Source organism: Rana temporaria, chromosome 4, assembly GCF_905171775.1.
Source record: "Rana temporaria chromosome 4, aRanTem1.1, whole genome shotgun sequence".
In the NCBI taxonomy this organism is placed as follows: Eukaryota; Metazoa; Chordata; class Amphibia; order Anura; family Ranidae; genus Rana; species Rana temporaria.
In genome coordinates this window covers 148,150,155-148,166,937 of record NC_053492.1, presented here as the reverse complement: position 1 = coordinate 148,166,937, position 16,783 = coordinate 148,150,155, and the positions used below count along the sequence as shown (strand labels likewise).

The following is a 16,783-nucleotide window of genomic DNA, read 5'->3' as shown; positions in this document are numbered from 1 at the left end:
GACAGTGTGAATTTGTTAATTCACTGTATATCTAAACTTTTTTAAATTATGGATACAAAGGAGTATGGTTAAAACTGTAGAATCTCCTTGATTACATACACCTTTGAAACACACCTCTTTTGCACAGCACCACAGTGCACAATAAAGTAATACTATGCATTGCTGTATGCTGCTAAATAAAAAATGCAGTCTAAATCCTATTGAAGAAGCCCAGAGCATGGGCATAATGCATATGGGTGGCAGAGCCATCCTGGTTACGCTTGGAGAGCGATCAACTAAAGGGTCAGGTGAGTCTATGTGGTGTGGTGAATGCAGTTAGATGACGCATATGGGGGCAGTCCCCGTCCCCTCTCTCTCCTGATTGGCTAACTAACTTTGTTTGACAGCTGCAGGAGCCAACAGCCCCGCTGCTGTGTCTCAGCCAATCAGGAGGGAGAGTTCCAGATGGCCAAGGGACTCGTGAACATTGCACAGAGCTGCCCCGATCTTCCTCTTCTTTGGTCCCTCTTCACTGCTCCTGGCATCTCCCTCGTGTCGGCCAAGGGACTTGTGGACATTTCTGGACAGAGATGGAGCTCAGGTAAGTATTAGGGGGTGCTGGGGAGGCTGCTGCACACTGAAGGCTTTTTATCTTAATGCATAGAATGCATTAAAGGGGTTGTAAAACCTTGTGTTTTTTCACCTTAATGCATCCTGTGCAAACACCTTGCACTCTCCGGCCCCCCGAGCCCCTATTTTACTTACTTAAGACCTGAACTTCCATGGGCACAATCCCGCATTGTTTTCACCACAGCTTCTCAGCTCTTCATTGGATAGATTGATAGCTGCGCAGCCATTGGCTCACGTTTCTGTCAATCAAATCCAATGATATGGCCACCAGGGGGCGGGGCCGAGTCATACAATTGGCGGCTATGAATGCTTCCCAGAGGGGGTTAGCTATTGCAGAGAGGAGCTGCGAGAGCCGCTGTGGGACCCCAGAAGAGGACGATCGGGGCCACTCTGTGCAAAACGAACTGCACAGTGGAGGTATGTAAGACATGTTTGTTATTTTATTTTATTTTTTTAACGTGGACCTTTACTATAATTTTAAGATAAAAAAAACTTCCACCTTTACAATTCCTTTAAATCTTGCTAAAAGGGACACAGACATAGAAAAACAACTAAAAGGGATTCTAACCTCCATGCCACTCTTTAGAAAAAACTTAAATAAAAATGTTTAGGCTTTATATACACTTTAAAGTAGAGCTTCACACACTCAATCAACATTGATTATTTGTATTCCTCATTCTGCTAGCATTAGTAAATAGATAGGAAAATATATCATATTTACTTTTTTTTACTTCCTGGTTTCTTGCCTAGACAAAGTCATACATCCCAGGAGTCTTCAGGAGGGGAGGAGAGGAGGAGGGGTTTTCTCAGCTAAGCACATTCTCCTGCATGCATGCTTGAGCTAAAGGTAGATGGATTCCAGGAAGTAAATGCCGCATGAATCATTTGCCCTTACTCACGATTGCCACGGTCAGAAATGCTAGAGATTTGTTTTTCAAAGTGATTTCTTAACTTAATAAAGCATAGAGACATGAATGGATAGGGGGAGCTTGCTTTGAATAATAAAAATGAACTAAATAGTGTTTTTTAGTTTGTGGTGCTCAGATGCAGTGAAGATCTGCTTTAACCTCCCTGGCGGTATGATTATTTCAGAAAAAAGGTGCTGAAAGCGGTACCATTATTTGCAAGGAAATTTGGCGTTTTATACTGTAGGCCTGTAATTCTTAGGAATAACTCACTTAAATCTGACCAAACAAGAGTCTAGTAGGCATCCCAGGTATGACATGTTTTTAAAAACAAAATTATAAATTATAATATAATAAATAGTTATAAATAATTATAACAAATAATAATATAATTATAATAACAATTATTCAATAATGTAATCAACTCAAAAACACTAAAATTTGCGCAGTTGCAGAATTGTCGCTGTCATTACTTTTGACGAATTTCCCCACAAATCGCTATCGCACAATTCTGCAAGTGATTATAATTTATTATCGCTGTTTTCTAGCTACTCTAAAACCATTTTTGACATAAAAGGAAACTTTTGGTTGCTATGGACAATCTACAGTTTTCAGGCAGAAAGAACTGTTTTTATTATATAAAAGTACATGTAGGGCACTGGACAGACCACTAGGGACAAGGGGGTGTGTATTTTTTACATACAGTACTGTAATCTATAAGATTACAGTATACTGTATGTAAGGTGTTTGTTTACCTTTTTGAATTTGGCGCCGTTCTCCGCTCCCGTGCGTCGTAACGTCGCAGGGAATGGAGATCGGCGGCACACAGAGGCACTGTGTGAATCAAGCGAGCACCCGCTCGCTCACACAGCGCGGTGGCATCGCAGGATCCAGGGACAAGGTAAGTAAACCAAGCCTGTGGATTCTGCGAGGCGAGCCCGAGTCTGACTCGGGGTTACCGATCGCAGCACAAAAATGTAACCCTGAGTCAGACTCGGGAATACCGCCAGGGGGGTTAAAAAACAAATCCCCCTAAAACGAAGTTTTCAATAATGTTGAAAGGATGAGCCAATCATTACCTTCTTATTACGCATTAAAGAATTATATTGAGAAGATCATAGGTGCTTAGTCTGTTGCGGTCATTGTAAAGCTTTGAAATATTCCTACCTGCAATATGCAGCTAAGACCATATACCAATGGGCGGTGCTGCGGGCATAACTGGAAATCAGCACAAGACAAATGAATGGAGGGCACCCCAGGTCCTGAAGAACTGGCACTTGGAGCAGCTATGGGAGGATTGCCTTGTGCCATCACGATAAGTGGTGTATGTACAGCAAGTTGGCTGGCACAATCGCTCAGTAAAGCAGACAGACGTCTGGAGCAGAAGTAGGCAAGGCGTCGTGACAGATACGCTGATTGTACAAATTCCTCAGAATGCTGGAAATGAAAAGCCAGAGTTTATTTTCATATAACAGTGCTTGGTCTTTTATAAATGACAGAGGGCGCAATTCACAGTTTGTTTACTCTTAAAATCTGAGATAAAATAACTCACACTTTTTTTGCAATTCCCAAAAAAACACTATTGAAATAAGGAGTTCTTTCATCAAAATGTGAGGTATTTTACTCATGAAACCATGTGGTATTTTATTTCATAACATGATATCCAGCGGGATGGATACAGTGAAGAAGGATTAGAACCCCTTCAGGTTTTAGTGCTAATAAAGAGGTAGAATTGTTTAATTAGTAGAAATATGCCAACTCACAAGCTGTCCCTGCAGCATATGTATTAATATAAAACAACAAAGATGACTAGAATACCAGTCAGGCGAAGCTGCTTTCACAAGGGCGTATCAAAAACAACAAGTTAAATCAATTAAATACAAAATATCTCTATAAATGTCGAAATATTGAATGGAAATTGTTTTAAAAATCACACACACATATAAATATTGTTTTTCCACCAATAAAAAAAAGACAGCTGTGTCATTGGAGAGATTTGCCTTCACTTCTTTCCCAAAGACAAAACAGGAAGTGAGAGGAAATCCCTAGAAATTAAACAAATCCTTTGGGGACCCCCACGTAACCAGAACTAGTGTTCCAATTGGAAGATTTCCCTTCTATTACTTTTCTGGGGACAACCCAAAATATGGGATTTTCTTTCACTTTCAATAAAATGGTAAACAGGACAAATAGAGAGGGAGAATCTCCCTAATGGGGGCACAAACAGAAATAAAAAACCTGACAGGGGTGCTATCCATCTCCATTTAATCCAAGAAAAGAAATAAAAATAAAGTTTTGCCTTTAGTTATACTTTAAGTAAATCAGCCCCATGATTCTGTGGTTTTCCATATTTAGGTTTCTATGTGATACTGTTGAGGGACTGATCCAAAAAAGGATGAGACTACTCCAAATTGGCAATGGCTATTATATTTTTCCATTCCTTAACCACTTCATTACTGGGCACTTAAACCCCCTTCCTGCCCAGACCAATTTTCAGCTTTCAGCGCTGACGCATTTTGAATGACAATTGCGTGGTCATACAACACTGTACCCAAATTATATTTTTATCATTTTTTTCCCACAAATAGAGCTTTCTTTTGGTGGTATTTGATCATCCCTGCGATTTTAATTTTTTGCGCTGTAAACAAAAAAAGACAAAAAAAACACAATATTTTTTACTTTTTGTTATAATAATATCCCAATTAAAAAAAAAAAAATGTCCTCAGTTTAGGCCGATACGTATTCTTTTACATATTTTTGTTAAAAAAAATCGCAATAAGCGTATATTGATTGATTTGCCTCATGCATTTATTTATTTACTTCATGTTTTTGGTTTATGAGGTAAAAAACTCTTGCGATTTTCATCATCTCATGAGATAATTGGAGAAAATGTGTCACATGATTCAATTATCTCATGAGATATTCCATAGTGAATTGAGCCCACAATCCTTTAGATTTATGATACAGAAACCACCACACAAATTTTTTGTTTTTTACTTTTTTGACCAACAAGAATAAGTGGGCCAGATTCACTTATAATCGCGCAAATCTGCGGCGGCGTAACGTATCACATTTACGTTACACCGCCGCAAGTTTTACGGGCAAGTGCTTGATTTACAAAGCACTTGCCTGTAAAGTTGCGGCGGCGTAAATCCGCCCGGCGCAAGCCCGCCTAATTCAAATGATCCGGGTAGGGGGCGTGGATCATTTAAATTAGGCGCGTTCCCGCGTCGATCGTACTGCGCATGCGCCGTCCCTAGGACGTCATTGGTTTCGACGTTAACGTAAATGGCGTCCAGCGCCATTCACGGACGACTTACGCAAACGACGGTAAATTTTCAAATTTCGAAGCGGGAACGACGGCCATACTTAACATTGGCTACACCACCTAGGGGGCAGCTTTATCTTTACGCCGCGTATCTCTTACGGAAACAGCGTAAATTTACTGCGACGGGCAAGCGTACGTTCGTGAATCGGCGTAACGACTCATTTGCATATTCTACGCCGACCGCAATGGAATCGCCACCTAGCAGCCGGCCTGGAATTGCAGCCTAAGATCCGACGGTGTAAGTCACTTACACCTGTCGGATCTTAGGGAGATCTATGCGTAACCTGATTCTATGAATCAGCCGCATAGATACGACCGGCCGGACTCAGAGATACAACGGCGTATCAGGAGATACACCGTCGTATCTTCTTTATGAATCCGGCCCAGTATCTTTAAAGAATAAGTTCGCCTTTGTAACATGTTACACTTGTATTTAAGGTGTAACATGTTCTAAAAATGTACCTGACCAAACCCTCTGATCTCTCATTGTGAGAGCAGACAGTGAATCCTCTCCTCACACCCACTGCCGCTATTTGTAAAACAGCAACCCGCACAGCCACATTTTTCATTCAAAGAGATCTGTGGATGAATAAACTACAAGTACCATCTACAACTGCAGTGGACAGAATGTAGTTCTCAATGAACTGCAAGGGCACTGATGAACGCTCTCGTAGTTCATTGATTCTTCCTGGACTTCATCACCTGCCTGCCTGTATGGAAAGTCTGGGCAGACAGCTGATTTGGGGTTTACAGGATCCTGGCATTGTACCCACGATCTGTTGATCACAGGAGCAATGTTTTACAGGCTACATTGTAAAAAATAATAAACATACATTTTTTACCTGCAAAAAATTTGTGTTTTTTTTTTTAAAGGCAAATGTATCTTTTAATCTGGACTAGCTTTTTGCCATTGTAGGGAGGTCCTAACACCTCAAGTTTTAATACACAGGAGTGCACACAAAGCAAAAAGCTTCAGTATATAAATATACTGTGAGCAACTAAATGCTGGAAGGTGGCATGGTTTTGAATGCACCTAATTTGAGTAGCATTTGAGATGCTTGGAAGAGAAATGGTTTGTATAGGAATCCCTTGGTGAGCAATTTTTAGCCACTGAAATGCTCAATAACATGCAATTTTTTCAACTTGCTGAAGAATCTTAAAGTGAGCAACTCATTAATCTGTCATTTTGCGATCTCCTTCTGTCAATGTATTGTCAGCACATGGGTCCAAGATAACTAACTGGCCCCTAGTTCTGGCCCTTGCACTTCTAAGCTGTTTAATGCTGTACAGAGGATTACACCATTACAACTGCATTACCTTGAATTTTATCTGCAGAGTTTAGCTTTAAATTACTAACGTTAAAGCTATGCTGGTACGGTGGTAGTTTTCTCAAAATGGTCAAAGGTACAAACATTTCAATCTCTCTTCAACCAGTTAATTACAATCGAGTTGGACATACATAAAAGCATGACATTAGGTCACATTTATTTATTTTTTTTTAAATATGATACGCTACCAAGAAATGTGGTAACATTCTTGCTAAACAACACAAGTTAGAAGTACATGGGAAAAACAAAACATTTCTGAAGAAAACAATTCTTCCAGTTTCTTCAGAATTTCGTATTCACAGTTTCTATATATATGTACTTTGGTCTTTTTTCACACAGAGCAAAACAGCACTAAGCAGTGTATATATATTTCATATATTACAACGTGTAAAATAAGTGTTGAACACATCACCATTTTTCTAGGTAAATACTGTATATTTCTAAAGTTGCTATTGACATGAAATGTTCACCACGTCCAGGCCCGTCGGAACCCGACAGGCAAAGCAAGCAATTGCCTGGGGCCCCCGAGCTGGCCAGGGGCCCCAGCACGGAGGGCCCTTGCTGCACCGCTGCGTCCTCTTGCAGTCCGGTCGGCCGTGTACCATAACCACGTGGTACAGGAGATTAGGAGATTCAGGTTCCTGTTCCAGGCCGGACTGACAGGAAGTGCACACACTTCCTTTCAATCCGGCCCGGGAACAGCAAACTGAATCCCCTGTACAGCGCGGTTATGGTACACGGCCGACCGGACTGCAGGAGGACGCAGCGATGCGGCAAGAGCCCTCCGTGCTGGGGCCCCCAAATGTCTTCAAACGGCCCTGACCACGTCGGTAACAACCCTTACAATTCATACATACAGTGCCTTGATTTTGGTCTCCTCTGACCAGAGCACCTTCTTCCACATGTTTGCTGTGTTCCCCACATTGTTTCTTGTAAACTGCAAACAGGACTTTTTATGGCTTTCTTTCAACAATGGCTTTCTTCTTCCATAAAGGCCAGATTTTGGGGGGTGCACAATTAATAGTTGTCCTGTGGACAGATTCTTCCACCTGAGCTGTGGGTCTCTGCAGCTCTTCCAGAGTTACCATGGACCACTATGCGGCTTCTCTGATTAATGCTCTCCTTACCTCCTCAGTTTAGGTAGACGGCCATGTCTTGGTAGGTTTGCAGTTGTGCCATACTCTTTCCATTTTCGAATGGTGGATTGAACAGTGTTCCGTGAGATGTTCAAAGCTTGGGATTTTTTTATAACCTAACCCTGCTTTAAACTTCTCCACAACTTTATCCCCGACCTGTCTGGTGTGTTCCTTGGCCTTCACGATGCTGTTTGTTCACTAAAGTTCTTTTTAAAAAAAAAACTCTGAGGGCTTCACAGAACAGCTGTATTTATACTGAAATTAAATTACACACAGGTGGACTCTATTTATTAATTAGGTGACTTCTGAAGGCAATTGGTTACACTAGATTTTAGTTAGGGGTATCAGAGTAAAGGGGGCTGAGTATAAATGCACGCCACACTTTTCAGATATTTATTTGTAAATTGTTTAGAAATGTATTCAAGAATTTCCCCTCCACTTCACAAGTATGTGTTACTTTGTGTTGGTCTATCACATAAAATGCATTTAAATTGTTGCTTGTAACATGCCAAAATGTGGAAAATTTCAAGGGGTATGAATCTTTTTTCAAGGCACTGTACAAAGAAACCAAAACAAATACATTTAGAAACAAAGTTATGTGTAATAAAATAGAATAACACAGGGAAAAAGTATGGAACACATGAAGAAAGGAAAGTGCAAAAGGGCATAGAAAGCCTAGACACCAGCTGAAATCTATCAGTAATTAGAAAGCAACCATGCCCCTTGTCAGTGCAAATTAATATCAGCTGGTTCAGTCTCAACTGATGGCCTATAAAAGGGTGTCTCATTACCAATGTGTCACACAAAAAACATCTCATGATGGGTAAAACAAAGAGCTCTCTCAAGACCTTTGCAATCTTATTGTTGCAAAACCTACTGATGGCATTGGTTACAGAAGGATTTCTACACGTCTAAATGTTCCAGTGAGCACTGTTGGGGCCATAATCCAGAAGTGTAAAGAACATAATTTCAACATAAACTGACCACGAGCAGGTGCTCCTAACAAGATTTCTGACAGAGGAGTGAAAAGAATTATCAGAAAAGTTATCCAAGAGCAAAGGACCACTTGTGGAGAGCTTCAGAAAGACCTAGATGGTACAATCATTTCAAAGAAAATTCCATGTTAATAGCACCTAGTCTTCCAGGTTTAGTCTGTATCCAGGTGCTGGCAGAAACATAGCACATTTCAATTTAAAATCTAACATCTCATGCAGATTTTGCAACATACTGTATTCAAATCCAGTGTAAGGTGAATGAAATACTGACTTCAGGTTAAATCCCAGCCCATCGGGCACACCCCTCTCACATGTTTCAACCACATTGGGCTTAAAGTGTTTGTAAACCTTTGTGTTTTTTCACCTTAATGCATCCTATGCATTAAGGTGAAGAAACACCCTGTACTCTCCGCCCCCCAGTGCCCCCGTTTTACTTACCTGAGCCCCGAACTTCCGTTTGCTTGTTCTTGCGTCGCTTTCCAAGCAGCTTGTTGGCTGTTTATTGGTTAGATTGACAGCAGCGCAGCCATTGGCTCCCGCGGCTGTCAATCAAATCAATGACACAGCGCACCGGGGGGCAGAGCCGAATCATACACTTGGCGGCTATGGCTGTCGAGTGTATCACACAGGAGCGCGCCCGCAAAGTAACACCCTCAGGAGAACGCATCCCAGACGGGGTTAGCTCTTGTGGGGAGGAGCTGCAAGAGCCACCGGGGGACCCCAGAAGAGGATAATCGGGGCCACTCTGTGCAAAACGAACTGCACAGTGGAAGTAAGTGTTACATGTTTGTTTTAAAAATAAATAAAAAACTGAACCCATACAACCCCTTTAATCATAGACTTCTACTATTTAGCCCAATGTACTGTAGGTGAAACATGTCAGAGGGGCGTGAGTGATGGGGTGGGATTTGAGCTGAATCCAGCTTTTCATTCACCTTATATAGTGTCCAATAGGCCTCGTACACACGGCCGAGGAACTTGACGTGCCAAACACATCGAGTTCCTCGGCCAGTTCAGCCCTGAAGCCGCCGAGGAGCTCGGCGGGACGAGAGCTCCCATAGAACAACGAGGAAATAGAGAACATGTTCTCTATTTCCTCGCCGAGGTCCTCGTCGGCTTCCTCGGCCGAAAGTGTACACACGGCCGGGTTTCTCGGCAGAATTTAGCCAGAAACTCGGTCGGAAGCTGAATTCTGCCGAGGAAACTGGTCGTGTGTACGGGGCCTCAGTCTTTATATGGATTTTTGACAGCACTGATTAGTATGAATAGCACTGGATGTGATCAATATGATCTGTCTGTCATGGAACCCCATCGCACTCTGCTTGAGTGCTTCCGTCAGTATACAGCCTTCTCCAGTCTGAACATCAGATATCAAAAATTACAGCCACATATTGTAACTAAAAACCAGATGAGACTAACTCAGTTACAGAACTGCAATATGGTTCTCTTTATTGGACAAGAAATACGGGCTTTTATACATTTGAGAAGAACATTCCTCCCTCCTGATCATATTACCATAACAATACAACTGTAACCCGAAACATAAATTAACATGAGCTAATTAACTAATCATTTAACCAGCCTAGGTGACTCAGAGGCCTGGCCTTTCAGGGCAGACTTGCCATCTTTTATTTCAGAAGACACAACACAAATATAAAACACAGGACAACTTTACACAATAGCAGAAGCTCCCAGAATTAGCAGACGATCTGTCTCCTACATTACAGACCATGGATTCCACATCCAAGCAATTGATTAATCAGGGATTGCAGACGGCATGGCAACAGTCTACAAAACTCTTATAATGTCCCATCATTCTGATACAGTGGAATTAATGTATCATAGATTTCATAAGGGATGTTGTTGATAAATATTACTGTTCAATTTTAAGTAATCCAGATCACATTCTCAATGTCCATAATTTTCTCAGTCACCCTATGCCCATAATAGACACATGGTAACTTAGACATAGGAGGTGCATAGGTCGCTGGAAAAAGGTTTTCCCAGCCTCTCCAAGGGATTCTGGGTTCCACTGACCTCCCGCCCATAGTGCCTCCCGTCACACTGCCTATTAAAAATAAAAATTCAGAAGACAAGAGGGTAGCTGTAGCAGTATGGGTTAGGATCGATGGGCTAATGCAGCTTGCTTTCAGATGTACTTTACTTGCATTTGAAATCAGTGAGGCCTCATTTACACAGGCTGGTAGGTGGGTCAGTACATACAGGTGGTTGAGCTGTGGTTTTACTGCCCTTCCAACCGCCGAGCTGCAAGTTAACATTGTGAGTGGCCAATACACAATGCCGCGGTTGCGGTGTGAAAAGACTTATACCACAGTTCGCATTTGTAAGTACTGCCTCTAAACATGACCCATTTAGGTGAACAGGGCCATGCTGCAACTACTCTGGAAGTTATCGCTTGCTAGAATGACTTTGTATAAATATTCTATTGGAACAAACTGTGAAAGGAGACAATTCACTAATATTCTACAGTGAGACATCTCAGTCTGGGTCACAATCATCCTTATAAGGTATTCCAAAATAACAGTAATGAATGTATCTTTTAACCACTTCAATACCGGGCATTTTCACCCCCTTCCTGCCCAGGCCAATTTTCAGCTTTCAGCACTGTCACGATTTGAATGACAATTGCGCGGTCGTGCGACATGGCTCCCAAACAAAATTGATGTCCTTTTTTCCCCACAAATAGAGCTTTCTTTTGATGGTATTTGATTACCTCTGCGATTTTTATTTTTTGCACTATAAACAAAATAAGACTAACAATTTTGAAAAAAAAACACAATATTTTGTACTTTTTGCTATAATAAATATCAGTTTAAAAAAAAAAAAATTCTCAGCTTAGGCCGATATATATTCTTCTACATATTTTTGGTAAAAAAAAATCACAATAAGCATATAGTGATTGCTTTGCGCAAAAGTTATAGCGCATACAAAATAGGGGATAGACCATTCACATTTATACAGCGAACAGTGCTATAAATATGCACTGAGTACTGTATAAATGTAACTGGCAGGGAAGGAGTTAACACTAGGGGGCGATCAAGGGGTTAAATGTGTTCCCTGGGAGTGATTCTTACTGTGGGGGGAGGGGACTGACTGGGGGAGGTGACTGATCGGTGTCCCTATGTACAAGGGACACATCATCGGTCTCCTCTCCCTGACAGGACATGGATCTCTGTGTTTACACACAGAGATCCAAGTCCCTGGCTCTGTATATGCTGATCGCGGGTACCTGGCGGACATCGCGGTCACCAGGCATGCACATTGGCACCCACGTGACGCGGCGGGCACAGCTTTTCCCCCGATGAACGCCCGCAGCGGCGCGCAGGGAACTAGTAAGCAGGAGGACGTCCAGGGACGCCCTCCTGGCAATTGAGCGCCACGCTGTAGATATCTTTTGTCTATAGTGTGGGCGCAAAGTGGTTAATCATTACCTTGTGCAATTCTTAAATGAATAAGTTAATATATACAGTAAATTGTTTATATGTTTCAGAGGTCCTACATGGCAACTGTTCAGGATTGGAACTTAAACGCCTCTAGTTTTGACAAAGACAAGTCCCCAGTACACTTGTGTCTGAGGATCTCTGCACACATTAGTTAATCTCTTTACTTTTTAATCTTTGTGACTTTTTTCATGTAATGAAATGTTCAAAATCTTTTACTGTGAACAGATGTTGCTTCCTTCATCAGTGGAGACTGCCACAATTATGACCCTCCATCTTTACATAGAAGACTTTCTGGCACTAGTGAAAAATCCACACAAAGACATGTTTTCTTCCATTTATTAACTTCTGCAACATTTACAATATGCTACAAACTTCCCCATTACTGGTAAGTATGGTAATAAGACTGCCAACTCAATTTTTAGACAAAAATGTAACAGTTTACAATATAGTAGAAATAAAAAACTGCAAAATAAATATTTACAGAAAAGGTATACAAAAATAGACAAAAGCAACAGTAAAATAAAAAGTTTAAAAATGAAACATAGTTAAAACCTGTTCTTGAGGAAAGTAATAATCCTCTGCAGTGGGGTATTTAGGTCTAGTGATTAGGGATGAGCTTCGTATTCGAGTCAAACTCATGTTCGACTCGAACATCGTATGTTCAATCGTTCATCGAATTAAGAACGTTTTGGGCCGTTCGCGCCAAATTCGAGTTACGTTTCACAACCCATAATTCACTGCGGCATCGCAGTGCATTGCTGGCTCATGCATTATGACCTGCATGTATGGCCAATTGCAGCTTGCAATAAACGGAGAGCAATAATTGGCCAAAGCCAGGGTGGCTTTGGCCAATTATGGCTCAGGGGGTTTAGTACACGCCCCACACTATAAAAGGCCGCCTGCAGGTCGGCCTTGTATAGTGTGTTGCGGTGGTTAAAAGAGAGAAGACAGAGAGAGAGAGAGTGTCATTTTTAGTAGGTAGGTAGAGCAGGCAGGCAGAGAGAAGACAGAGAGAGAGTGTCATTTTTAGTAGGTAGGTAGAGCAGGCAGGCAGGCAGGCTAGTCAGTTAAAGTTACAGGGCCGGATTCAGATACTTTGGAGTATCTTTAGGTGGGGCGTAACGTATCTCAGATACGTTATGCCACCGTAAATTAGGGCACAAGTTCCGTATTCAGAAACCACTTGCGCCTTTAGTTACGGCGGCGTAACGTATGTGTGTCGGCGTAAGCCCGCCTAATTCAAATGTGGGTGATGTGGGCTTGTTTTATGTATATTAACTGTGACCCCGCATATTTTACGTTTTTTACGAACGCCGCATGCGCCATTCGTGTAAAAATCCCAGTGCGCATGCTCGAAATTACACCACAAATCGTCAATGCATTAGACGTGAACGTAGCTTACGTACAGCCCTATTCGCGAACAACTTACGCAAACGACGTAAAATTTTAATAACTCGACGCGGAAACGACGTCCATACTTAACATTAGCTACGCCTCATATAGCAGGGGTAACTTTACGCCGGAAAAAGCCTAACGTAAACGACGTAAAAAAAATGCGCCGGCCGGACGTACGTTTCTGAATCTGCGTATCTACCTAATTAGCATATTAATCGCGTAACTATACGGAAGCGCCACCTAGCGGCCAGCGTAAATATGCAGCCTAAGATACGATGGTGTAAGACACTTACGCCGGTCGGATCTTAGGGAAATCTATGCGTAACTGATTCTATGAATCAGTTGCATAGTTACGACCCCGCACACTCAGAGATACGCCGGCGTACCTGGAGATACGCCGTCGTATCTCCTTTCTGAATCTGGCCCACAGATTTTTTTTTCTTTTTTTTTATTAATTTTTTTTTCTTTTTTTTAATTAATAAAGGACTTTTTTCTACGGTGTGTGTGTGTGTGTTTTTTTAACTATTTACACTTGCTTCGTGAAATGGTAGGGGTACCAATTCACATAGGGGTGGCAGGATCTGGGGGTCCCCTTTGTTAAAAGGATCTTCCAGATTCTGATAAGCCCCCCCGCCCGCAGACCCCCATAACCACCGGGCAAGGGTTGTGGGGATGAGGCCCTTGTCCCCATCAACATGGGGACATCTTCCCCATGTTGAGGGCATGTTGCCTTGTACGGTTCAGGAGAGGGGGGGCCGCACTCTGTCCCCCCCTCTTTTCTGCGGCCGGCCAGGTTAACGTGTTTGGATAAGGGGTCTGGTGTGAATTTAAAATTTGGGGTGGAGTTCCCCTTAAAATCCACACCAGACCTGAAGGGTCTGGAATGGATATTTGGGGGGGACCCCACGTCATTTTTTTTTAAATTGACGGCGGCGTTCCCCTTAATATCCATTCCAGACCTGAAGGGCCTGGTAATGGAATTTGGGGGTACCCCCACGCTATTTTTTTTTTTTTTTTTATGAATGGATTCGCTCTGAATTGCCAGAGCTGACAATTCATTATAGCCGCAAAGCCGGTTTTGAAAGACTTTTTTTCCTTTCAGAAATTACACTTTGTGCAGGGACAGTTCTAAGTACTGGAAACATGCGCTATTTCACATGCTAACTTTACACCCCCCCCCCCCCTAGGTACGAAATTTAAAGTAATATTTCACTTTTATTGTTTCACTTTTAGCATTATTAAATTTACTGCTCCCGAAAAAACCCTATTCGACAGACACCAAAAGCCTTCAATGACAGATTCGACATAGAGAGAAAAGATTCGACATAGAGAGACATGAAGAGTCGACATTTTTTTTTTTTTTTAAGATTCTATCGAATCTTTTTTTTATTTTATTTTTAGAACATTTGACAGACACCATAAGCCTTAAATGACAGATTCTACCTTAATTTGGATTTTCGGACGAATACATTTTTTTTACGAAAAACAAAATAAATAAAAACGAATTTCGGGAGTAACTAAATAAATTTATTTTTTGGACGAAAACGAAATTACGAAACAAAATATTTCAGTGTGCACATTTCTATTATGTAGTACCCCGTTGTGTATATAGTGTAGGTTCCTAAAGGTTCTAGAACTTAGAGGATGGAGAGACAGAGATCGAGGCCTAAATATTTAGGGGTTCTCTAGCAATCCCTGGGTGAGGATGGCCCAGAAGGTGGGGAGATGGCCCTTAAATTGTCGCAAGCCTAGCCATGTGGGGAGAGAGTCCAGGAACTAGAGGCCTGGAGGGGACCTCTGTGATAGGGGGTTCTGCCTCCAGGCAGAAGGTGCCTAAGGGTGTGTGTGCTGGGAGAGATAGGAGAGGAAGTGGAGAGAGGAATCCTCTTTCCAAATTAGCCTCAGCCAGGCTGGCTGAGACAACCTGGAAGCAAGTAGGACATGGTCAGCAGGAGGCATGGGCATAAGTGCCACCTATGCTACAGAAATTTCAAGGCACTGAGTGAGTAACCTCTACCTATCCACTCCCAAAACCTTATAGGAGAGAGACAGCCAGGTGCAATATCCAGCTAGCCATCTAGGAGGGACAGCTACAGCCAACCTTCAACACCCTGCAGGGGAGGAGCTACGTATCGACAGCACCCGTGGCCATATTTTTGGTTTCACTTGTAACCTGAACACTCAAGGCATGCACTTGGCTAAAGTGTTTTATTTGTAAGTTGTTTACTATCTTTTTATTAATAAGACGTATGTTTACAGAGAGCACTAGATTCTCTTTTATTTCATTGCATACTGCGGGAGATTATCTTTTCCATCAATTGCAAAGGGACCATCTCCGCTGACCACTGATTGATCGCTGGATTATTTCCCATATGGAAAGGTGTGTGCAGACTTGTGGGTCAAAGATATGAGGTGAGAGTCTGCAGATGTCTTTGGGCTGGACTCACTCCGACACTTGCATGTTTCTCATTTGCATTCACCTTCTCATCACAGTGGCATAACTTATGTCCATCTGGATATGCTTATTTTTGGACTTATTAAAGTGGTTGTTAGCCACTCTAACCTGTATGCATCATCAGCACTGCCTCCTATTGTAGTATCTCCCTCTGTGTATGATTTTTAAAAATAAATGCTGTAAATACCTAATTTCACTGTCGAGATTGCAATCACATGACTGGCCAGCTTTCTCCTTTCCTCCTCTGAGAGATATAGCGGGCGGGGCTGAGATTCCCTTGCTGATGTCAGTCTGGAGGGGAGGAGGAGGAGTGGCGGAGGGGAGGAGTAGAGGAGGAGGGAGCTGGCTGGTCATGTGATCGCAATCTCAGCTCTTAAATGGGGTATTTGCAGTATTTATAATTATAAATCATTCACAGAGGGGGAAACTCCAATAGGGGGCAGTGCTGATGGTGTATACAGGTGTGTGGTATGAGAGCAGCAGGAATGGGGGAGGGGCGGCTCACACACAGACAGAGAGGGAAGAGAGGGGAGGAGGATACAGGAGCAGAGAGGAGAGCAGATAGCAGGTTGCTGATGACAAAGGTACGTAAACTGACTTCGGTGTCTGATCTCAGCAGACATGGTACATCGTGGTCAGTGTACAGAGGGGTGGGGAGAAACTGGTAGGATCAGACAGGTTTTTTAGGTGTTACAGGGGGCCGAATGACATAGGACAAGCACTGTGTCATATAACATGCTTTAAAGGAGCAGGAATCTTTTTTTGGGGGGGGTTAACAAATGCTTTAAGGATGTTTCATATTGATTGGTCATTTTGTGCTGCACTGTTCTGAGTTTTATGTTTTATAAAGGTGTTGTGTGTTAACCTTTGGTGTTCAGCTTGCAAATCTATTTAGTAAGATTTTTAAGTGTGTTTTTGCGCTGAATATTCTTTTATTTACCGAAACTTCAACTCTGCTTGGAAAAATTCTGTGTTAAAGTCCAAGTACTGGGAGCTGTACTCGAGATGTTTTGCCGGACTGCTGGAGGTAGTTTCCCACTGGAACACAGTCTGGAGTTTTGTGCTTAGAAGACAAGGCAAGTTACAATTGTCCTCAAATTTCTACTATGACTCAGTTCTGGGTTTCCTCTAATAAACTACAAAACTAAAAGCCCTTGGACTGATTTTC

At 42.2% G+C, this 16,783-nt stretch overlaps 1 protein-coding gene across 1 annotated transcript in view; it reads right to left on the bottom strand.

Moving 5' to 3' along the window:
* Positions 1 to 16,783, bottom strand: part of LOC120935654 (mediator of RNA polymerase II transcription subunit 12-like protein) — a 128,238-nt gene that overhangs the window by 45,644 nt on the left and 65,811 nt on the right. The window contains exon 7 of the mRNA XM_040347708.1: positions 2,682 to 2,951. Within this exon, the coding sequence (XP_040203642.1) occupies positions 2,682 to 2,951 (270 nt within the window). The remainder of the gene's footprint in view (positions 1 to 2,681; positions 2,952 to 16,783) is intronic.